This window comes from Lycorma delicatula, chromosome 1, assembly GCF_047948215.1.
Source record: "Lycorma delicatula isolate Av1 chromosome 1, ASM4794821v1, whole genome shotgun sequence".
In the NCBI taxonomy this organism is placed as follows: Eukaryota; Metazoa; Arthropoda; class Insecta; order Hemiptera; family Fulgoridae; genus Lycorma; species Lycorma delicatula.
In genome coordinates this window covers 61,893,118-61,919,607 of record NC_134455.1, presented here as the reverse complement: position 1 = coordinate 61,919,607, position 26,490 = coordinate 61,893,118, and the positions used below count along the sequence as shown (strand labels likewise).

General features: G+C 29.5%; 1 protein-coding gene across 2 annotated transcripts in view; it reads right to left on the bottom strand.

Moving 5' to 3' along the window:
* Positions 1-3,488: 3,488 nt before the first annotated feature.
* The window catches only part of LOC142318116 (very long chain fatty acid elongase 7-like), a 44,488-nt gene continuing 21,486 nt past the window's right edge, over positions 3,489-26,490 (bottom strand). The window contains exons 3-8 of one of the 2 annotated variants that reach the window (XM_075354656.1): positions 22,993-23,183; positions 19,334-19,414; positions 13,407-13,463; positions 12,475-12,580; positions 8,273-8,409; positions 3,489-4,732 (exon numbers count right to left, since the gene is read on the bottom strand). In XM_075354656.1, coding sequence (XP_075210771.1) covers positions 4,547-4,732; positions 8,273-8,409; positions 12,475-12,580; positions 13,407-13,463; positions 19,334-19,414; positions 22,993-23,183 — 758 coding nt within the window. In that variant the 3' untranslated portion in view covers positions 3,489-4,546. The remainder of the gene's footprint in view (positions 4,733-8,272; positions 8,410-12,474; positions 12,581-13,406; positions 13,464-19,333; positions 19,415-22,992; positions 23,184-26,490) is intronic. The other variant, XM_075354657.1, reaches the window with a different exon arrangement.

Sequence of the window (26,490 nt, the reverse complement as noted above, 5' to 3'; positions counted from 1 at the left end):
ATAATTTTTTAATTTACGTTTTTAATTACGAAAAAATTTCTCTCCTGAGGATGGTCGAATGACCGAAAGCGCTAGAGACATAATAAATTGTTGGTAAGGTTGATTTTTATTTTATTTTTATATTATAACTAGCATGAACAAAAGTTTTTTTTTGTTTGCGGATAGCGCTTTGAAAACCTTTCTCAAAGTTTTTGAAACGCTTTACTTATTGTCTTTTGGAATTCCATAGATTTCTCTTTTTAATAGAATATTATGCGTGGAGGGAACGTTATAAAAAATGTTAATATTATTTGTTTTTACGATTATTTAACAATATTTATTAATATTTTAACGGTGAATCCTTTCTGAAATGAGAAATTAAATATGTCATATTTAAATATATATAGCAAATTAAACACGTATTTAATTTGAATGAAATTGTAGATGTACATCTTTTTTTTTCAATGTTTCTGCGGAATTGAAATATTTTTAAATAAAGTTTTTTCTGTACGGAAACGAAATGTTAAAAAATTCAATATAATATTTTTAAACCGATAATTGATAGTTTAATATAAAACCTATGAAAATTAATCAAGATTTCCCATTTGGGAGTCGAGTGAATTTCCGCCAAAAACTCAAATATAAGAGAGGAAAAAAAGTAAGAAAATGGTTAAGCTTCTTATGGCTCCTTGGAAGGGGTCTCCACCGTTATATTGGTGGACAACTGAAATCGTCAAGAAGAAAAAGGAATGTCATCGCTTTGGGAGACTGGCGTCGTGGGCGTATTACTACTCTTTGAAAGAGCTCTACACTGCCCGGTACAGAGAATGTAGGAAATAGCTAAATCTAGTTATTCGAGAATCCAAAAGGGTGTGCTGGCGGCGGCTATTGGCTGAGGTGGACTCTGGACCCTTGGGGGAGGCCGTATAGGCTTAGTTAAAAGAGTACTGAAGTGTAGAACGCTCACTACCAGAGATGCAATTGAGGTCAGACACATTATAGAAGGCCTTTTCCCCCATGGGGATGTGCTCTTGACTGGAGTGACGTGGAGACCGCTCTACTGTTCATTGAGACGAAATTGATGTCGCTGCGAGGCGTATACCCGCTGATAAGGCCTCTGGTCAGGATCTCCTTCCGGGCCTGGTGGTTAGAGAGGAAAGTCAACTATAATATAAAATTAATTTTAAGTATTGTAATGATTGTTTTATTAAACTAATCTAAAAACATTGTTTTTTATTTATTTTACATCATCAAATTATCATATACATCAGTTTACCGTTAAAGTTATCGAATCGAATAATTAGGGTCGAAATAAATGCCAGTTTTCCTCAGCGACTGCATATGTCATTCCGAAAATGAACGGCAAAATATCAGTTTCCCGTTAACGCTATCGAATCGTATACATACACCTGAAACTGAATGCCACACACTAGTTTTCTCAACGGCAATTAAGATTCATCGCATTATAATCAAAATATACATACATGTTAATGTTGCAGGTACTTTGTAGCGAATTACTATTTCAATTTAGGAGAAGAAAGTAATGCCTGTTGATTTTCACATTAAGCACATAACTATCTGATTGGAACTGACGATACACAACCGAGTAATACTACTCAACTCAACCAAAGATTTTATTGTTTGTAAATATTTTTGTTTGAATTTCTGAAAATACACGGATGGGCTTATAAGGGAAAGATTTACACTTATGAATTATCATCCATTAACATTGCATATTTTTAAAATATGTTTTATGTTAAAACTAATTTAGATTATTTTGTTTCAGGTGCTGCTGGGTAATTTACATGGCCAAGAAATTGAATATACGCCTATGTACTTTTATTAGAGAAAAAGAATTTTAAAAACCAAAAACAAACATAATATATTGATTAAAAATCCGATACAAATATATTTTTTTTGTATTGTTTTATTATGTCTTTTCTTATTGTCTTATATTGTATAAGACAATAAGAAAAGACAGTTTTCGAAAGATGAACATAGAAAAAAAACAACCCGTGGCGAGTAAATTTTTCTATTATTTTTTTCAAATTTTTGCACGACTTAATTTATTAAATATTTTTTCTCTGCTGTTTGAACCAAATAATTGTGTTGTAGAGAAATTTTAGAGTGGCGAATAGTATTTAGTTTCTTTAAATATCAATTTGTTTCGAATTCGGAGTAAACAATTGTTTTTTTAGGGATACTTTAATACTAAAAGTCTTTGTAATATTTACCATTTCTTTTATATCATTCTGTTTTGTTTTATGGATCACTTTTCAGCTAAAAATGGTGATTTTTTTTGGGAGTGGTTTTTTTTGAAGCAGTGTAAGGAGATTCACTAACACTGACATTTTTTTGTGATTTTGGTATATTTGATTGTAATACTATAGGTATGCAATTTATTTTCATTTTGTTTTTACGGGTAACAGAGATTTTTTTTTAATATGTATGAAAATTGTATTATAATAATTTTTAAAGATAATACTTTTAAAAGATAATTAACAAAATTTATTAATATTCTGATGGTGAATCTTTGTCAAAGGATTGAAAATTATAAATGTTAATGAAATATTAAAAGCATATAATTTTTTTAAGATGTTTACATGGTAAAGTTATATTTTATAAAATATTTGTTAAAGAGGAATATAGAATATAATAAATCCTTATTATATTCTATATTTCTCTTTATCGTTTATAAAATGATAAACATTTTATAAATGAAATTAAAGTTTTTGAATGAAGTACTAAAGCAATGTAATTTTTAGCACGATGGTTGATAAGATTTTTTTAATAAAATACGTTATCTATATAATTGTATTTTAAATAATTTTACTAGCATATTTTTAAAAACTATTTAATAATAATTTTTAACCTAATATCTTTATAAATTATTTGAAAATTAATGTGATAGTAAAAGTTAATCAATTTTTTTTTTATGTAGTCATTTCTATGAAAAACCAAATTTTACTATAAAATATTTGTCAATGAAAATTATTTTTTATTTTAGTATTTTTATTTTCAATATGATTTTTTAAAAAATTTTTTATGTTACCTTTCTCAATGATTTCATAAAATTAATATATTTTTATTGTCAATTTTTATTTATTAATAAGACATGTATCTATGGAAGTTAAATAAATTTGTGAATAATTTTTTTTAAAATTAACTCCCTAGATTCTATAATTAAATTTATCTGTATTTTAAATTAATAATTACAATCAATTTTATTTATTTAATTAGAGATAAATATCACGTGAATTTTCAATCGCTGTTAGAAAAAAAAGAATCGTAATTGAAGCAAAGGGCTTCAATTAACAAGTCATATAGTTTTTATTGCAACTGAGTAAGAAGAAAGTTTTAAAATCATAAAACTGACTTACCACAAAATGGTGCAGATAACAAATAGGAATATTTCATCTTTACAGACATTTTAAATAAATAAAGTAGATTTTTTATTCTGATCAGTACATAATATTAATATATAATATATATTACTAATACTAATTTATAAAATGCATATATGCGCACCATGTTATTATAAAATAAACTACAAATATAAAAACAAACTATAAGATAAAATAGATGTGATTAAAATCCATAATTAATATTTAAATACAAATTCATTAAATAATTTTAAAAATCTATGATAAATAAATTAAATATAAAAAAATATTACAAAATAATTGACAATTTAGAAGGCGCCTATTGTAAATTATTTTGAGCACATACTTTTACACACGTTGAATTAGATGCAGATAAGTGAGTTTTTTTTAATAAATAAGTATTATTTAAAAAAAAATTTTTTTACTTGTATTTTAAAATACAAGTATATGAAAACATTTGAAAAATCAGGTAATGTTTTGGCCGTTTATTAAAAATGGTAACAGAAGCATAATAAGACCCTTTCTCTAAGCCGAAGTATTGTGTTGAGTTGAACAAAAACAGTTCCGTTGTTTGATTTGGTAAAGGCAAGTATATATATATATATATATATATATATATATTTAAATACGTGTCCATTCTTTTTAGCAAAAACTGCAAATTCATAAATATAAATTTAATCTTAAGTTAACATATTTATTTCTTTAAATTTCTGTCTATATGCTTCATACTTATGGGTGCCAGATAATGATATTACAGCTCATTTTTGTATCTAAATGAAATGACTGACCTTAATGTGATAATATAAGATTGCTCCAACGGTATGGAATTGTTTTATCTTGTAGTGAAAAAGAAACTAAAAATTTGATGGATGTATGAATAAAGATCAGTAAACTGAATTTTTACACAGAATAAAATGTTGTTGTTGGTTTTTATTGCTTTTATATAGTGTTATATAAACATAAGAAAAAATCACAGACATATCTTTTGTAATCCTTACATATTTTTCTTCTGTTAATGGTATATTTAAGGTATGATATATTGATAAGATATTTTAGTCAGATACGTTTAGTAATCCATAGTGCTAATCTTTACCAGTAATAGCAATCAACCTTACAACTTCTCGTGAAATTCATAGTTCATTTCAACTAATTTCTGTGCACATATATGTACACAATGTAGTATTTTAGTCAGTTTTGTTGATTGTGTGATTCTTTTTGTTATTGATGTATGTTTTCTGATAGAAGTCCCAAAATAAAATGTACATGAATATTCCTTGAGGTATGTATGGCACTACTAACAGTTTTGAAAATTTACAATTTGGATTTAATCCAACTAGTGCAGAGTGTATTGTTATGATGACAAATTGAACCTGTTAAAAAATATTAAAAATAATAGTTATTAAAATTGTTATATTTTTTCACACAATGATTTTAATAGGTACAATTACAACAAACCTCTCAATTTTTGTTAATTTGTTTACTGTTACAAATTATAATAATTTTATTACTCCTTAGATCTAGTTAGGAAAAGTAAATAGTAAATAATGAAAATGCTAGGAAATGAAATATTGTACACCACACTGTGAACAGTATATATAGAGTGTCCGGGCTGAAGGTATCCAAAAATAATGGCCTATATTTAGAAAACCAGTCTTTGTATTCTCTTAAACATAAACTCAATCATCAGGAAATATCTCCAAGATTTTTTTTCTGTAAATACTCTCAAGATCAGTGGGATACACATGCACAGGCAAGCCAATTTACAATGCAGTTGTAGTCAATAGCAGTCAGTCGAGATGTGGACCCCACTACAGAAGATTAATTGCATTCTTTGGTTAGTGAAGTTTCAGTCAGTACTAAAAGATGAATAGACATGAATGTAGGAGGATCAATATTTCATTCAGTTCACACACACCGTTGAACACGTATAACTGACCTCAAGAGTATACAGAACAAATCTTAGAAATGTTTGTTACCTGTCGATTGAGCCTTATTTTAAGAGATTAATATGACTGATTTTCTAAATATAGCCCATTACTTTTGGATATCTTTAGCTCAGACACTCTGTACAGAATAATAAAAAATTAATAGGTTTGTAAATAATTTCAACAGCAATAAATTCTGCTCTATTTAATATTATGTTAATGTAGGGAAATTATAATGGCCTTTGTGTGATTTTCTTCTGCTAATGGAAAATGTAGTATGTATTAACAGAATTGTCTGAGAATATAACACCATCCTTATATATTAGAGCAGAGTAAATATAATTATGATACATCATTAATAGTTTTTTTATCGACTTATTTGCTTAAATTAAATTAAATAAAGTAGTCTATTTACGTTACTGATTATTCAAGAAAAATGACAGATTCACAAGATCAAACATTCTATTAAGCTGCACATTGTCACCAGCCCTCTTTTCTTGAAATTACACTTTTTTAAGGTCATTTCACATGACTTGATAATTTTGGAGAGTATCTCATAAAAAGGACTGAAGGAATGAGTAATACTATGGTATCATCAGTAAAGATTTCCAGTTTACTTATCAAAACAGTTAAAAAGACCATTAACACATTAAAAAGAAACAACAGGGTTTCTCGTATGGAGTACAATACACCTCAATCTACTCTTTTGTAACTTCTTTTAAAATGTATAAATTTTAAAAGAACACTTTGATGGATGCTTATCCATTACAACACTCTTGTGAATTTTTCCTAACCTCCAAGTTTATATGATTATTTATCAGTAAATCCTTTTTATTCTGAAAAGATTGTTAAGCTTTGCAATTTGTGGTATCAATTTCTATCCTACATTTATATTTATTAGTGATGATGCTCCCTGGGTGGTAGAAATGTTCAACCTACCTCAAAATTATGTTGTCAAATTTTATGTAGCTTTTAAATTCTCCCTTTTCTTTGCTATCATCATTGTTTATATCTTCTTGTTTCTTCAATTTAAATTTCTTCAACGTTTTAGACAGTGTTTTTAGTATTTTGTCATTTCTTTTTCAGTCTGCTATTATTAATATACCATCAGAAAAGCAGATTCTTGTATAAATATGTCTTCCATTAATTTTAATACCTTTGATTTTTTATTTCATTCTTGTGACTATCTCTTTTATTAACAGGTTAAATAAGTAAGGTGACAGAGGACAACCTTGCCCCACTCTTATTCTTATTTTTGTTTATTTCTTAAAAAAAACGTTACATCAATTATGGCTTTAGTAATTTGCACAAATTTAAAATCAATCTTCTATTCTGCAATAAAGTCCAAATTTTCTCATTGGTGGAAAAAACAAAATCTCCCAGTCAACTTTATCAAATGTCTTTTCCATTCGATGTCTTCCTATTAACCTAATCTATAATATCTGTCTCAGAGCAAAAATTGCTTCACTAGTGCTTCTTTCTGATCTGAATCTATCCTAATTTGCATAATATTTGTCAATTTTTAAGTAATAAACTTTTCAACCCATCAACATAATTATAACATCCACCTGTAATTCAAGATTTCAGACTTTGACTGGTTCAAATATTATAGTTATAATTTTTCTCTTGGTAGTGCCTTCTTGATAGGTTTATTTTGACTTGTTGGATAACATGTGTATCCACTACAACCTGGTTGACAAAAGAAGACACCAGAGTCTGATTTGCTGTAATTTTGTTATTAACAAAAATAATAAGCTTGTCTGTTTCAAATTATTTTTTTAAAAACTTGCATTAAGAAAGAGCAAAAAAATATCATCAGCTCATATAACTTTTCGGTCTTTCTTTTTGGCCATGTGAGTTCCAGGCTCTATAACTTCAACAAAACTATTTTGTAGAATATAATACATAGACATTTTAAAATATAGATTTTTCTAAAAATTAAAGTGTGCAGTTGTCTAAATCATTATAGTGTACTATTTTTAACGGCATGATCTAAAATTTGGATTTTATTTATATTTGAAAGAAATATATTTTTATTTTCTATTTATTTATACAGACAAAATAAATATGCATGATTTCTTAGTATATATACCATTAGTGTGCTTATTGAGAAAACTTTTATGGCTAGTTAAATAAAAAATTTTTAAGTCTGTGGAATCTCCTGTCTTTTCCTATTACTATACAGATGATGCAAACAAGAACCCGGTATTTACATTGATAAGACCCAACACTAATATTTATTCATAGAGACAGATATTTTTCTACATATATCTTTATTTTAATTAGCACATAAAAATACATGGTATAAATCATGTCAATATAAGATAAATTGTTAATATAAAAACTCATTATAGAATAAAAAATGGATATGTTTAAAGTACATATTTTAAATATAAACACATGAAATAATCTTAAGGTAAATGCAATAAATACAAAAAAATTCTCTAAAATAAATCACAGTTCAGATGCCACTGTTGAAAATTATTTTGATCAAATATTTATGTACACATTGTATGGGATAAAGATAAATTATATTATTATTATTTTTTAATTAGTATTATCTAAAAATTCATCTACAAAATAATATTTATTTCATAAAAGAAAAACTTTTGGAAAAAAAAAAATGGTGGGAAGATTTTTCAAATGCTTCAGCAATTGATTAAAATTGGCAACAGAAGCATAATAAGACTCTTTCTCACAGGCTCACCAAAAGAAAATACATGTGGCATAATTATGACACCTTTACTACACTCACGTTAGACTGTTTAGGAAACAGCTGTTTTCAGAGCAATCTTAGACTGTTGTCTGTTGAGCTTATATACTTTACACATGTCATAACATGATAAAACTGAAAAAATTATGTAAAGTACCAAATAAATCTATCCCATTCTGTCATTTTTGTCAGAAAAATTGCATTACACATACAGTCCCTCAACTCAGTAAAGCAAAACATAAAAGATAAATATTTTGATATGATTTTCTTACCAGCTGAAGTTGTGTTAAATGTTTTTTCCACCACACGGATGTTTTGTATGCAGGATCAATCACCATTAGTAAATAGTAGAAATACATTATACAGTGAACAAAAGAATTAATTATTCCAAAATAAACTGCATGTCCTCCTGTAGAAAAGATAAAAATGCAAGATGCAAACTCAAAATAGGTATAAATAAATAATCACAGAAACAATACAAAAAATTATCACATCTCATCCACATTTTACAGACAGACAAAAAAGGCACAAGAACCTAATCTATTACATGATTAAATCCTGAATACATAAAAATGGATGCCACATCACCAGTGAAAGAACTGAATAAAAATCTGGAAGGAAATTTACACATATTAAAAAAGTGTTAATAGATTTACCTCAAAATAAATTTAAAAACTGTGTTTTCAGTATCAGGCTACTTGAAGATTTGCATGGAAAAATGCATTTGGTGTATACATAATTGAGAAAATGAGTTGATTAGATGATAGAAAATATATGGTTTATCATACTCATAGCCTTGTTTTAATTTATTATGTATGTATTGTTCTTGAAATGTCTTAAACTATTCTAATTTACAAAGCTTTTTTTAAACCTTAAAACTTCCATTATATCCATATATCCATGGTAAATATGGAATAGTCAAACCGTCAGATTTTTGTATCTGTGTCATCTCAATTTTTGTGTTTTACTGCAGAATTTTCTGGAAGGTGCTGATCAAACTTAATTTGATTCAGAATATTAAAATAATAAATTTCATGTTGGCAAATGCCCTATCTCATTTCATTCTGTCAGTCTTTTTGTATTTTTTCAACAAGAATTTATGTCTTTACCTTTGAAAATTCCAAAATGGCTATTAACAATAATGAATTAAAAATAATTCCCATTATTAGTAAGTAAATAGAGGAAAAAAATGGTCACACCCATACACTATCACAATTTTCCTTAAGTGTGTGATTAAAATATTTGTTTTTGATTTCAAATATTTCATAACTTTTTTGTTTTAATTGTTTGCAAACTCATATTCCTTTTTGGTCAGGAATTCTAAAAGTAACACTTTATTTATTTTAACTTTTATATAAATCTGTTGTCTTTGTTTACAAGATATGAATTACATTTATCTTTTCTGTTACATTAAAAGATTACTAAGTTATAGCCTTGAATCTAAATAATAGATAAAACTATTATCTGAATTTAAGGATTTTAGTCACTTTTTCTTAATGACAATTTATTTATTTGTTTGTGTTATATAGTACAATCATAGATCTCAGGACAACAGTCAAACAGATAGTATACTAATGAAGTTCCATATACATTTATTACAATCTAATTAATGTGACTATTATTTTTTTTTTTTTTTAATTTTATTGTTACAATCAATTGTTTGCAATTGTAATTTGATAATTGTGTCAATGATGAATTTACAATTATAAATTCATCAGTTCCTAGAACCCAGAAATTCTTTTTCTGTGTAAATGGGAGTAGTCCTTACCCAGAAAGTCAGCTATTACTTAAAGGAAATTTTGTTTGTATTTATATATATATTTAATTTTCTAATATATTTAATTTTATGTCGTCATTATTCATTTCTAATATTTCTAAATTTTTTAATATTAGAAATAGAATGTTTATTGTTTATTTGGTGATCTGCAATATTACATAAACCTAATTTATTGTAATTTCTATAATGTTCAAGAAATCTTGTTTTAAAGAACCTATTTGTTTTTCCTATATAAATACCATCACATCATTGCATTTAATTTTATAAATTCCACACAGGTTGTTTATTTTATTATTATTATTTTTTTAAATATATTATTACGTGGTTATTAGATTCGTATGCTAGTTTAAATATCTCTTTACTGTATTTTTTAGTTATGCTTTCAATGATATTATTAGTGTAGAAATACTTTATGTATATTGTTATTGGTTGTAAGGCAATAAAATAAAGTTATTATGTTATGCATTAATTGTCTTCTCTTCTTAGTGTCATATCAGGTCTCCCTGATGTTGACTATTAACCTGACATATTCCTCTCTGTTCTGAGCACCATGAAAAAGCACTTCTGCTTCTTGGATATCGGTTCAATCATTTATTTATGTGACCAACCAGGAGGTTTGTCTCCTACCAACTCCTCTACACACCTCAATCTTTCCCTGAAAAACCAGTTTCAAAATTTGATACTGGCTCTCCCTTAAAACATGACCAAAATAAGTCAACTTCCTGCACTTAATAGTTGTCAGAAGCTCTCATCCAACCCCAGCTCTTCTTAAAATTTCCTCATTAGACCTCTGTTCTGTTCATGGGATGCAAAACTTTCTTCTACAGAGCCAAAATAGACTCCAGCCAATCCGCCAGGTATACTCCTATTGAGTATATCAAGTTGAAAGGTTTACCAAAAATTATAAGTTGTAATTTTCAAACACTTTGAGAAGTACCTTGGGTATGCTGTTCAGTCAAAAAGTTTCCAGTTTTACCCAATTTAAGAACTTCCTATGCAAATTGAAAAAAATCATGTCTTGCATCTAGCTCCTCGATTTACTCACAGTTAGACTTCAATTATTCTCCCTTTGTCACTGTGATTTTGTTCTTTACTTGTCTGTTTAGTTTTTAGTAAGCAACTTTATTATTTTTTATCAGTATTCTTTTTTCTGAAAGATCCAAAATTCCGTTAGACATTCTTTCTTCTTATTCACTGGCAAACTAGAATTGCAGCATTTGTCAATAAAATCCTCTAATGTATTTTTGATGTTCCATGTTTCAGTTACACTAATCTGATTGGCCCACGTTACATAACCATTGATTAACCTCCCGCTTCAATATGGTGTCATCTGAAGAAGGAATACATAATGTTTTTTGTCAGTTTTCCTAGTAATTTTCTTAAGATTAAATTTCAGCTTTGCTATGAGCAGGTTGTGATCCAATGATGTCGGCCCCAGGATATTCACAAACACTTTTGACACTGTTCATGAACATTTATTAGTTAGAACATAGTCGATTTGGTTTTTTATGGTATGTTCAAGATTATCACCAGGTTCCTTAGTATATAAGGCTCCAAGAAGTCACTTAGGTAACTAAAACCAAGTATTTGTAATAACTAGGTTCTGTCCTTTGTAAAACTCAAAAAGTCTATTTCCGCTGTCATTACTCTCACTCAACCCATATTAACCAACAAGGTTTGATCTTCACCTTTGGCCAATTTTTACATTGAAATCACCCACTACATATGTTATTCTATTCTTCTTTTGTGATTTCAAGATGTTCATTATTTCACTGTAAAGAACCTCAACTTCACCATCATATTTACAATCTGCAGTCAGAGCATATACCTGAATAAAATTGGCATTGAATGGACAAACACTGAATTAGAGAATCATGCTCTTATCCAACACCAGCATAAAGTTGGTTAGATATTTATCAGTTGTTTTGTTAAAATACATCTACACCATTCTGGTGATCCCCTGTTATCAAAGTCAAAACCTGAATTATAGAGGATTCTACTCTCCCACCTATACGCAGCTGCCATCTCACCCCATCCAATCATATCAAATTCAGTCTAAACCTTTTGCTTCTTTCATCAGATTATCCAGTTGCCCCTTCTTACATTCCAGGATGCAACACGAATTTCAGACTTAAGTATCTTAAAACGCAATGCAGCTCCTGCTTGGCAGTACTCAAAGCATGAGAAAACTCAATTTTTTTTAATCAGATAATGGAGTTATTAACAATATTTTGAATTATTTGGAATCTGAAATTGGTAATATAAATGTGCTAATCGGTCATTAGATTTTAAGCAACAAGGTTATGCGATTTTGGGATAATAAAAATTGTAGTATTACAAATTAATTGTTCATGGTCTCTGTAATTTCATTACATCAATGATAAAATATAAGTATAGATTAAAAAGAAGACTATAGAGATACTATTTGATAATTGTACTGTTTTTGTAACATACTATGAAGTAGTATCATGAATTACACAAGAGCTAATTAAAAATAAGCACTCAAGAATAAAATGTCAACAGCACTGACTGAAGTTAAACAATTGTAAATGTTGTTCAATTCAGAGTATAGAGTGAATGCTGCTGAAATGTAATTTATTTGATTAACAACACTAATTTTTTTTAGAAAAAATTAATTAAATTAAACATATATTATTTTATAATGCATTACAAAATCAAAATGCAAAATACATTTACCTGGAGCATAAGCAGTGAATATCCAGCCTAAAAGGATCATAACTGAGTGGTGATATACGTGTAAAAATGATACTTGATTAAATTTCTTTCTAAGAATCATGAATATCTGAAAGAAAACATTTTTAAGAGTTTGAGACTTTTAAAACTAGGAACATCATAAAATTGAAGTTGTCTTGATAGTAAAAGAGAATTTCTTATTGATAATCACTACTCATTGCATACTTTTAATTATTATTACCTAGTAATGAAAAACACATTAATTAATTATCATTCTGAGAAAACATTTTTTTATTGATATAGCCAAATTAAACTGATGCAAACTAATATACTGAACTGAATTTTGTACTGTAATTAGATCATAATATTTAAAAATCTACTGTGACTATAATTTAAGTTAGATAAAATTAGTAAAAAGTTACTTTTACATCTAAACCCACCTACTAGCAAATTATTCATCTATAGATTCTGATATAGTTGTACTTAAATTCAGGTGAGTAGAGTATTTTTATAACTCTCTTGATTGTACTTGTCAGATTAAGCTGATTATCTGAGGATCTGGCTCTGTTTCACAGAGCCAGATCCTCAGCAGTTGCCTCAGTTTTAATTTCTATGGTTCTATGAGCTTCTTCACCCCTTTCAATTTAATTGAAGTAGTCTTTCATTTGGGTAGTTCATGTAAGTAAAACATCAGAACTTTAAAAAAACTTTAGCATGTATTATTATGACTTCATTGTTACTGATTCAACATTTAATCCAGAATTAACCAGTTCAAAAGTTAAGTTGTTTACTATACAATCTGGCATATTGATTTATTCTTTTACACAGATTTAGAGTCAATAGTAAGTAATTGTATTGATTGTGAGCCTAAGCCAACACATATTTAAAATATTTTATATTTATAAAATATGATAAAATAAAAAGTTCATACATACCGTATCAAGTAAGTCAATGACTCTACTAATATAATATGTATAGGTAAGTAAGGCCTGCTGAAAAAAAAAGAATTAACATATTTTCAAATGATGTTAAATTTCTTATGTGAAATTGTTTATGTATACATAAATGAAGTTAAAAAACAATAAGTAATTAAATTAAAAGTCTACTTTATGTTTATAATGCTTATAGTACAGAAAATATTCATAATTTTTCACAACAGTATCTAATTTTATAAATTTAATTAGAATTGATATGAAGGTAATTTATTTTGACAGAAATCAATGTAATGATAACAGAGTTTTTCTCTACAGAAAATTAAAATTTTTTGAATGTACCAGCTGTCTTTTGAGAAATAGATTGAACATACCATACATTTAATGTCACGTATACATTTAGTACTGTCTCAAGTCTCTCAGTACCTGATTCCTGACTCAATTAGTTAAACTTCAAAAGTTCTCTAAATCATTTAGTTCATTAAAAAAAATTACATGTATAATTCACTCATATATTCTTCTTCACAATACAACATTTTCAAGGATATCACTAGATTATGGTATGTCACTGATTTATAAGAAAAGAGATGAGAAATTATTTTTAAATTTGAGTAGTTGAGCTTTTTAGACTCATTAATAATGTTGAGATTAAGCAAAGAAGAGAAGATATTAAGTCTGATGACATATCTTTTATCTTTTTATTTATCTTTTATTGTTCTTGCAGTTTCTTCGTCAGTGGTATTATAAAAGGAATATACATTCTCTCTTCTTAGAATGGACAGAAAAACTATTCAGTAATGTGGTCAAACAGGAAGTGTATTCTCTTTTGTCTGTTTAATATATTTTTTTGTAAAATTCAATATGTTCCAATAGAAAAATATGTTCCAAAAGAAATGAGTTCATTTCTTTTTTGTACTGCATATGAAATTTACACATTGTGGTTGATAAATTTGTATGTATGTATGTGTGTGTGTGTTTATGTATGTATGTATGTATGTGTGTGTGTGTGTATGTATGTATGTGTGTATGTGTGTGTGTGTGTTGTGTGTATGTATGTATGTATGTGTGTGTGTGTATGTATGTATGTATGTATGTATGTGTGTATTAATGTATGTATGTGTGTATGTATGTATGTATGTATGTATGTATGTATGTATGTATGTATGTGTGTATGTATGTATGTATGTATGTATGTATGTATGTATGTATGTATGTATGTATGTATGTATGTATGTATGTATGTATGTATGTATGTATGTATGTATGTATGTATGTATGTGTGTATGTATGTATGTATGTATGTGTGTATGTATGTATGTATGTATGTATGTATGTATGTATGTATGTATGTGTGTGTGTATGTATGTATATGTGTATGTATGTATGTATGTATGTATGTATGTATGTATATGTATATGTGTATGTGTATGTGTATGTGTTTGTGTTTGTGTATGTGTATGTGTATGTGTATGTGTATGTGTATGTGTATGTGTATCCATATCCGGAGTGCTCCAGAGTTAATAATAAGGCAAGTAATGAGGAGTTAGTTGATTTATAATCTATAAAACACCCTCCTTGACTACTAGTACTACTTGTAACTAATAAGAAAATTCTTGAGAAAAATAGACAACGCCCATAATTTATTTGCATTTTTATTCTTTACTTTTATTTAACTTCTTTTATTTCTTTTCCTATAAATTATTTTTATTTCCTATCAATTTCAGTTTTATCTTTCTATTTTTTTTTCAGTAATGGCAAATTTAATTTAAACTTGCAACATTAACACTTCAATACAGTTCTAAAAAAATAATTCAATTATTTAATATATAGTAATTTATTTTCTATGAATTATGAATAATTTTAGTATTTCGTATAGATTCGGTAAACATATTATGTTAATTACCTACAAAAGTGAAGTTCTTAATCCAGCTCTACAATTTGGTCCAAGTTAGGTTTAAGAAGATTCTGAAGAGGAAACAGATGAATCGATATTCAAATTTATGAGCATATTTTCAACTGCCGCCTCAATAACGACTACTTTTAACTAAAAATAATTCTCTTTTTTCCAACCTGTTTTTCATACATACTTTTTCTAATTCTCGGCTGATACTTGCGCTATACTATATTCTAGCAGTTTTTCATATGTTTATTTTAGATGTTTTGTGATTACGCGCTATATACCCTGTAATCGGGCTAGACCATTTATACAGGATTTTGTGTGCGGTTGTAGGGAGGTAATCGTAAAACGACGTGATCTTTTTCACAAGCGAATTCATCCACGATAAATCTTTTGAAACGGAATTTGTGTTTTTTTGACTATTTCGATTAATTCAATTTTTATAATAGATTCGTTGAAAGCAATAATTTTTCCCTTTAATCACACGTTAGGAATACATTTACTTTCTACAATACGTAAGGCGCATTGTTCATGACTATTACACTGTTATCTGGTAAAAGCTCCAAGTTTTTTTTAACCAATTCATGAAAACATTTCCATTCATTTCTTGATGGTATTCACCACTTTTTTTTATTAAAAAACCATCAAGCCATCTTGCAGAAAACCACTTCCACTACTGATGTGCAGAACTACAAATCATTTTCCTTTACTGTACGCAGATTTTAAACCGCAACTGAACCCTTCCAGAAATGCTGTCTAGCAGATATTATATTACTGAGACAAATTTTTGATGTTAGATGTTCCTCATTTACCCAGATTTCATCTAGGTAAAATGTTTTTACTCCGTTTTCACGAAATCCTTAACTTTTTACAAGTACTCCCTTCTCCATAATATGATATCGTCTGAAAACCGATTGAATTTAAAAATTTATAAAATGAAGTTCTTTTAAATGTAAGTAAATCAGTGTCCTCATTCACAAGCGATAAAAGTTTTTGTATGATTAACGCTTCATTATTTCTGGAAAACTCTGCATCTTCAATCTAACAGTAATTTGTCGCACTGTGACAAGATAGGTTTACTTCTTTTCCTTTTCTTGTTTGGTGTCTGCAAATTACCAGTCTCTTTAATCTCTTTCCTTATGCCGTGAACACTAAATGTTGACTCGCCAGTCAGTTCAGATGCCATTTGCTTGATATCTTTTATGGGCAAAGAACTTTTCTTCTGTAGAGAATTAAACACATTAAAAATAATAGTCTTTCTCCACTTTTTAAAGGCTTCCCACTTTTATGTTTTACAACGTAAGTTGAAGCTCTGTCAGTCATTTTTAAAATTTAATGCAAACAAACTATCCCTTAAACAGATTCAAATATAACAAAAACACCACAGAGAAAACAAAATAACAAATGTGATACAATGGAATTAATTCGTACCCTCAGATATAACAGTTAAATAAAACAGAAAAGTTTATATGAATAGCAGCCCCATAATAGCATACAGAACTTACTTCATTAATGATATACCCATTTACTTCAGAAATAATGAAATATTTAAAGTAATGAACTTACTTCAGATTTACTTCATTAATGATATACTCTTATTTATATAAACAGTGGTATCTTGAGATACGAATGTCCTAACATACGAATGTTTTGAGATACAACATGAAATATTCTAAAATTTATACCTCGACATACAACGAAAAATTTGAGATACGAATTTGCGATGTGCGATAATTGCATAGGTGATCCCTAGATGGCAGAGCGTTGGCTCAGCTTTCCTCCCGTCGCTTCTGCTTGCTATGTTGAGACCAGAGTCCTCTGTATGGCCGCCACGACGTGTTATATTTTGCATATTTTGTTATTTTAACCATGGATCCCAAAGTTAAAGACAAAACTGGTGAAAAGAAAAGCCTAAGAAAATGATCTCAATGGAAGCGAAACATGAAATTATTGCAAATCATGAGCGTGGCGTTCGTATCATCGACTTGGCAAATGAGTATGGCCACAATCCTTCTACAATATCCACGATCATCAAGCAGAAGGAAGCGATAAAGAAGCTGCAACCTTCCAAAGGCGTCACCATTATTTCAAAGCTACGAACTAATGTACATGATGAGATGGAACAGCTACTTTTATTATGGATTAAGGAGAAGCAATTAGCAGGTGACTCTGTTTCTGAAGCGATTATTTGTGAGAAGGCTGGCGCCATCTTCCACGTCCTCAAGCGTGATGTAACCGAGACAGAGGGAGAATCATCGCAAGGCGGTGAGGGGTTCAAAGCTAGTCGTGGCTGGTTTGACAATTTTAAGAAACGAAGTGGCATTCATTCAGTTATTCGTCATGGAGAAGCATCTAGTGCAGATATTAAGGCGGCTGAAAATTTCATTAAGGTTTTTGAAAAACTCATTAGTGAAGAAGGATACCTACCGCAACAAGTGTTCAATTGTGACGAAACAGGGTTATTTTGGAAAAAAATGCCTAGGCGCATGTTTATCACGGCTGAAGAAAAGAGTCTACCCGGCCACAAGGCTATGAAAGATAGGCTAACGCTTGCCCTTTGCGCTAACGCTATTGGGGACTTCAAAATAAAACTGTTGCTAGTCTACCACTCGGAAAACCCAAGGGCCTTCAAAACTTATAAAGTTATGAAAGAAAAATTACAAGTTCTGTGGCGTGCAAACAGTAAAGCATGGGTGACCCGTCAGTTTTTTATTGAGTGGATGAACATAGTTTTTGGGCCTTCAGTGAAAAAATACTTAATCGATAATGGTCTATCGCTTAAGTGTGTCCTTCTGTTGTATAATGCTCCCGCTCACCCTCCTGGCCTTGAGGATGACCTTTTAGATGAATTTAAATTTATTAAAATTGTCTATCTGCCACCCAATACAACGTCTACCCTTCAGCCCATGGATCAACAAGTTATCTCCAATTTTAAGAAACTTTTCACGAAGCATCTTTTCAAGCGTTGCTTCGAAGTTACCGAAAATACGAACCTAACATTGAGGGAGTTTTGGAAGAATCATTACAACATTGTGATCTGTCTTAAGCTTATAGATATTGCCGGTCAAGGTGTTACTAAAAGAACATTGAACTCAGCTTGGAGAAAATTATGGCCAGATGTTGTTTTAAAACGAGAGGGATTTGAGGGATTCTAACCTATTGAGGAGGAGATTGTATTCATTGGTCGCTCCATGGGCCGAGAGGTAGATGAGGCAGATTTTGCTGATCTCATTGAGGAGTATGCTGAAGAACTCACGACGGAGGAGCTGAAGGAGTTACAGAAGATTTCCCACTCGGGGGTAATGATGGAACTCAGCAGTGAGGAGGAGGTCGAGCGGAGGAGAAACTTCACGTGAAATTAGTGATATCCTTGGCAAGTGGCAGGAAGTGTCTGATTTTGTGGAAAAAAGAAACCCAGAGAAATTGTCTACAGGGAAAGCGAGTGCCTTATTTGATGATAGGTGTCTCAAACTCTTTCGTAACATTTTAAAAAGAAGGCAGAAACAGACCTCTCTTGATCGTTACCTTGTGAAGGTCTCACGCAGTGAAAGTCAGGAAAGTGAGGCCAAAAAGGCCCGATGTTAAAGTGATGATTAATAAACATTGTGTGTTATTAATATATTAATAAATAAATTAATAAACATTATGTGTGCTATTACTCGTTTATTTATATACAAATTGTGTATATTATATGTAATTTAACTGTGTTTTGGGTTAGTTTCATATCGCTAGAACGCATTAATATATATTACATTATTTTAAATGGGAAAAATTGCTTTGAGATACGATTTTTGTCTTGCTAAGAAACGTTTTAAAAATGTAATCCTGAAAAACTAAAAAAGTTTATAATACCATCTGTCAGATTATTAATGTGCTATATGTTACATTTATGTATTATATGTTAAATGAATAAATTTCAAGAGAAAAAAACATGATATCTAAATTCTAACATATGATGGAATCCAGACAAAATAATTATTAAAATAAATCATGAGTGTAACTAATTTTATCACTGTAATCATTCTCTACCTACATTTATAGCTTTTGGTGAATCAGAATAATCAACAGTGCTGCAAAGTATATTCTGTATATCTTCTCTTATAATCTTAGCTGCCTGTAAGATAAACAAAACTTTAGATCATTAAAGTGATGTGAAACATTTCATATATTACTGAAAACATTGAATAATTGATTTACATTGAATTAATTGTGTTAAATTATTTTTTACTCCAAAACAATCAACAACTTAATCCAGCAAACCTCATGAATCATTCTACCAAAAAATCAAAAAGATTAATAAAGACTAAAAAACTTTAGAATTCAGATACTTTTGTTTAAAAACTAGTATTTTAAAAGAAATTAAAGAGAAGTGACAAAAAATTAGGATTTTTAGCATGTACCGCTAATTTAACTCCCAGCATTTTGATTTACATTTTCTTTTGTAGAAGATGAATTGTTTTTTGATTAATTAAACCCATTTCATGGGTTTTTTAAATTTACTCAGAAGAATTCATTTATTATTTAAAATATAATGCTTAAAAAACGTCAACAATTCAACAAAGTTAAAAATCTCATAAATTACTATTCCATTATACATTATTTAATTTTTCAAACAATCACTTAAACTTTTTAAAAGGTTAAATGGTAATCTTAATGATTAGTTTTAGCAAGTAATTTTCTCACAAATAATAAAAAACTTCTCTCATTTATTAACATATTATCAAAGTAATTAACAATTTCTCTTAGCATTTCAATTAAATTTATATTGTATACAAATTTTTTATTCTTCTAGAAGATAATAATTTGAACTGGAAAGTGTGTAGTTAAAAATTAGAACAAATTTCTTGGTTTTAAATTTGCTCTTTTCTTATTAACCAGAACTTCAGCTTTACAATGTATACAAGTATACTACTAGTAGTATATCATTCTACCATTCTCATGTTGAATCATTTCTCCAATATGTAATTATTATACAGGTGTGGGCAAGTACCATTTTTATACTTAAAGCTTAAAAAAAATACACAAATAAAACCTTAAATTATTTTAATTTCAAGAATTCCAAATTATGGAGTTCACCCATTACACTAAATAAATTTAAAAGAAAAATGTTTAAAAGACAATTAAGTTATTGCTATTCTACTAGAACCTAAGACATCTTCAATTTACGAGTATGTAAGCTTTCAAGCACAAAATAAGCCCTTAGTGCATGGGTATAAAGTTATTAGTATGCTTCTTCCTTATTTTTGTAGTTTATCTTGATTAATCTCAAAACAGCAATTAAATTCCTCATTTCATAAAAAAACCTTTTTACACTGAATGTGTATTTCTTAATGATAATTTAGAATGACTTACACTTATTATACTGATAAAAATTATGTACCGTACTATTAAATTACTTGTATTACATTAATCCATTTTTTAATCAGTTGCTATACTAGCATTAAGCATTAAGAGGCATGCTAAAGGCATCGTCAGTCTTTATTCTTTTAAAAATGAGGCCTGAGCACGTGTTACTGTCAATGGTGATTGTTACATATTAATGATCAATGATTATTTGTTTCCAAATTTGTATGACATCGACTTGCAACAGTTTTGGTTTCAACAAGATGGTGCCACCTCATACTGCTACCGAAACAATCGATTTATTAAAAGAACAATTTAGCGACAACATTATTTCACAAAATGGTCCAGTGAATTGTCTCCAAGATCATGTGATCTAACGCCACTGATTTATTTTCATTGGGGATATGTAAATTCTCTAGTTTATGCTGATAGAGCAGCAACAATTGATGCTATGGAAGCCAACATAACTTGTGTTATTAACGAAATATGTTCCCAGTTACTTGGAAAAGTGGTTCAAAATTGGGTTGATCGAATCTGATCCTCAAAGCTAGTCGTGGAGGACATTTGCCAGATATTATTTACAAAAATTAAATCTCAGATTATCTTTCAAATAAAAAAAATTTGCATCAGACTTACTTTTCTATGTGTTTTATTTCGATTCGGTCCTATCGCTCTAAAAAAAACCACCATTTATAACCATACCTTAATTGATTGCTGTTAAGTATACAAAAATAATACATAAACCTAATGTAAGAACATATACAGAGAAATCTTATTCGCGTTTCCCGTATTCGCGGTGTAATATTTTGCGATGTATTTTCTATATTCCCAACTAAAATTTTTCGTATTCGCGTACATTACATTATGTAGTGACATTAAAAAATAAAAATATTATAAGATTTAATGGCGCAAGTAGAGTATGAGCGTGAAGAGGTTCATGGTACGATCCCTGGAAAACAGTTAAATGTCAAAACGCTTACCGAAGGCATTAAACTATCCCATGATCTTATCCAGTTTTTTATAGATCCATCTTTGAATAGCTTTATTTTTAAGCGCAAAGTTGAAAGATGCCATGCAAAAATACACAGAACTTCACATGGATTTAAAAACAAGAACAAGACAAGGAAAAATTACATATTTTTGTAAATGTAGTCCAAAATACTGTATGTTATTTTTGTAAATTTCCTTTAAAGTAATTTTAGTTTTAGGGTACGTAGTATTGTAGTGCTGTTTTTTTTACTATTTAAGGCGATTACCGAGTACGATTTAAACATGTAATACCGTTTTCTAATACAGTACATACTGTACGTACAGTATGTGTCAGGTACTGTAGTGAGTTTTTAAATCTAACAGTTCGGTAAGTGTTTACGAGTAAGTTAAGATATATGGTGTATTTTGTTAAATATTTTTTCTGTAGTGTACCTATGTACTGTACTAAACCACTGGTTATAATTCTTGTATTTCATCAATAACATCGCCCTAAGTACGCATAATTTTTTTTTTATTTTACGTAGAAACTTCTTCCTTAAATGAGTATTAGTCCGTTCTGTATTCGCGGTTTTCTGTATTTGCGGGGCATTTTTACAGTCTCTAACCCCTTGCGAATACGGAGATTTTACTGTATGATATTATTTTAGTAAATAATAAAACATAATTATTAAGTAGTTATAATGACAATACAACAATTTTTCTAAGAAAGTGAATGCTACTAAAAAAAAAAAAAATTAACTCAAAACATATCTCCTTACGGAATTTTAACTAGCACAATAAGAAATACGTATCACAGACGTAAAAAAATAACATCAGGCAGAATAAAATAAACAGCGTTCACAACACAAATTAGCTGTAATTTACATTTTTTCATTCTAGACAGCTTAATTTAAAATAATCATTAAAACCATTTTAAACATTATTACGGGTGTAATTATTAAATGCAAGCAATTAAATGCTTCTTTTTTAAGATTTCACTTTAGTAGTATAACTGTCATTTGTTAGCTACTAAATCGATAATTTATATATTATATATTAGTGGGTAAAAATCAACAAAATTAACGACAAAGCTACTTCCACACACTAATCATTGATATGCATTTAAATTTAGATAAAAAATTGAAAACTGAACTATATTTTCTGTTGAAGTTGAATGACATATAAAACACATAAAAAGTAAGTCAATAAAGTGTATTAATGATAAAATTATGAAAGGAGAAAATCTATTAGAACTCAATAAAAGGAAAAGTTCAGTTATCTTTTTGCATCCTACAAAATAAGATAATACAATAAAATTTTTATTAAACTATACTATAATAAATTAATATAAAAATTTTAGTAATAATACTTAATGCTTACTTGAATAACTAGATAAGAGTTTATTAGAATTTGAAAGATATTGTACAGTATTAATACATTATTTAAAGTCATGGGCTTCCTTTTCTTCATCAATTTTGGCCCAGCTACTTTAACAAAATACTGATATAGAATAACCAACAGCAATGGATGAAACGGTGTGCTCATTAGAAACCATCCTCTTGTTCGTGGATCTACAAATACATTAACTGTTTAATAACTTAACCTAATATGTACCAATGTATGTAATAACCAATATATTTAATAACCTAATATGTACCAATTATGAAACAAAATCACATCCTGGTTCAATTAGATTCTTTTGTAACAGTTTAGTTTTCATATACAAAACTGCTATTTTAATAACTTAACAGAGTAAGATAAAATTAACATAGTAAAACTAACTTACAAATTGCAAGCAGTGTTAACATAAAACTCCATTACATAATGTAGTAAACTACATACTGCATAACGTAATTCCATTACATAATGTATTGTAAAAACATTTTCTAGGTAATGAAAAAACAAGACAAAGTAGCCACCAATCGTTAACTTAAAGCATAATCAACTAAGTACATCAAAACTTGAAATTTTACTAATCATAAGTAATCACAAGTGTGAAAATATATTTGAAAAGAAACTTATTTATAAATTGTAGCCACTTTGGTATTTTGAATTTTTGATATTGCAATCCTCCTCTATGAATCATGAGACCTTGCCGTTGGTGAGGGGGCTTGAGTGCTCAGGGATACAGAGTAGCTGGACCGAAGGTGCAACCATATCGGAGAGGTATCTGTTGAGAGCCAGACTAAGGAATGATTCCTGAAAGAGGGCAGCAGCTCTTTCAGTAGTTGTTAGGGGCGTGAGTCAGGACGACTTAAACGGCCGTATCAACATCACTCAGTCCTCTGAGTACTGCGCAGCTGAAAGCAATGGAAAACTACAGCTGCTTTTTTTCCAAGAAAATGTGGCTCTCTGCATTTTCACATAGAAATAATGGAGGCGCCTTCCTTGGTAAAATATTCCGGAGGTAAAATAGTCCCCCGTTCGGATCTCCGGGTGGGGACTACTAAGGAAGGGGTCACCAGAAAATTAAAAAATAACATTCTACGAGTCGGAGCGTGGAATGTTAGAAGCTTGAAAAAGGTTGGTAGGCTAGAAAATTTAAAAAGGGAAATGGGTAGGACAAATGTGGATATAGTAGGAATTAGTGAGGTTCGGTGGAAAGAGGAAGGTGACTTTTGGTCAGTTTATTTTAGATTAATTAACTCAGCGTCAAATAATGGGCAGGCAGGAGTAGGTTTCGTGATGAACAAGAAGATAGGGAGGAGAGTGGAGTATTTCAAAACGCATAGCGATAGAATCATTGTAATAAGGATAAAATCAAAACCTAAACCGACAACGATTGTTAACGTCTATATGCCTACAAGCGCCCATGATGATGATGATGTAGAGTGTGTATACGAAGAGATTGATGAAGCAATTAAACACGTAAAAGGAGATGAAAATTTAATAATAGTTGGAGATTGGAATGCAAGCATTGGAAAAGGCAAGGAAGGAAATATAGTGGGTGAATACGGGCTGGGCAAAAGGAATGAAAGAGGGGACCGACTTATAGAATTTTGCACGAAGTATAATTTAGTAATTGCCAACACCCAATTTAAAAATCATAATAGAAGAATATACACTTGGAAAAAGCCAGGCGATACTGCAAGGTATCAGATAGATTATATCATGGTTAAGCAAAGATTTAGAAATCAACTCGTTGACTGCAAAACTTACCCTGGAGCAGACATTGATAGCGACCATAATTTGGTGATAATGAAATGTAGATTGAGGTTTAAAAACCTGAAGAAAAGGTGTCAGATGAATCGGTGGAATTTAGAGAAGCTTGAGAAAGAGGAGGTAAAGAAGATTTTTGAGGAGGACATCGCAAGAGGTCTGAGTAAAAAAGATAAGGTAGAAAATGTAGAAGAAGAATGGGAGAATGTTAAAAAAGGAAATTCTTAAATCAGCAGAAGCAAACTTAGGCGGAATAAAGAGAACCGGTAGAAAACCTTGGGTTTCAGACGATATATTGCAGCTGATGGATGAACTTAGAAAATATAAGAATGCTAGTGATGAAGAAAGTAAAAGGAACTATCGGAAATTAAGAAATGCTATAAACAGAAAGTGCAAACTGGTGAAAGAAGAGTGGATTAAAGAAAAGTGTTCAGAAGTGGAAAGAGAAATGAACATTGGTAAAATAGACGGAGCATACAGGAAAGTTAAGGAACATTTTGGGGTACATAAATTAAAATCTAATAATGTGTTAAACAAAGATGGTACACCAATATATAATACAAAAGGTAAAGTCGATAGATGGGTGGAATATATTGAAGAGTTATACGGAGGAAATGAATTAGAAAATGGTGTTATAGAGGAAGAAGAGGAAGTTGAGGAGGATGAAATGGGAGAAACAATACTGAGATCTGAATTTAAGAGAGCATTAAAAGATTTAAATTGCAGAAAGGCTCCTGGAATAGACGGAATACCTGTAGAATTACTGCGCAGTGCAGGTGAGGAAGCGATTGATAGATTATACAAACTGGTGTGTAATATTTATGAAAATGGGGAATTTCCATCAGATTTCAAAAAAAGTGTTATAGTTATGATACCAAAGAAAGCAGGGGGAGATAAATGTGAAGAATACAGAACAATTAGTTTAACTAGTCATGCATCAAAAATCTTAACTAGAATTTTATACAGAAGAATTGAGAGGAGAGTGGAAGAAGTGTTAGGAGAAGACCAATTTGGTTTCAGGAAAAGTATAGGGACAAGGGAAGCAATTTTAGGCCTCAGATTAATAGTAGAAGGAAGATTAAAGAAAAACAAACCAACATACTTGGCGTTTATAGACCTAGAAAAGGCTTTCGATAACGTAGACTGGAATAAAATGTTCAGCATTTTAAAAAAATTAGGGTTCAAATACAGAGATAGAAGAACAATTGCTAACATGTACAGGAACCAAACAGCAACAATAACAATTGAAGAACATAAGAAAGAAGCCCTAATAAGAAAGGGAGTCCGACAAGGATGTTCCCTATCTCCGTTACTTTTTAATCTTTACATGGAACTAGCAGTTAATGATGTTAAAGAACAATTTCGATTCGGAGTAACAGTACAAGGTGAAAAGATAAAGATGCTACGATTTGCTGATGATATAGTAATTCTAGCCGAGAGTAAAAAGGATTTAGAAGAAACAATGAATTGCATAGATGCAGTCCTACGCAAGAACTATCGCATGAAAATAAACAAGAACAAAACAAAAGTAATGAAATGTAGTAGAAATAACAAAGATGGACCGCTGAATGTGAAAATAGGAGGAGAAAAGATTATGGAGGTAGAAGAATTTTGTTATTTGGGAAGTAAAATTACTAAAGATGGACGAAGCAGGAGCGATATAAAATGCCGAATAGCACAAGCTAAACGAGCCTTCAGTAAGAAATATAATTTGTTTAC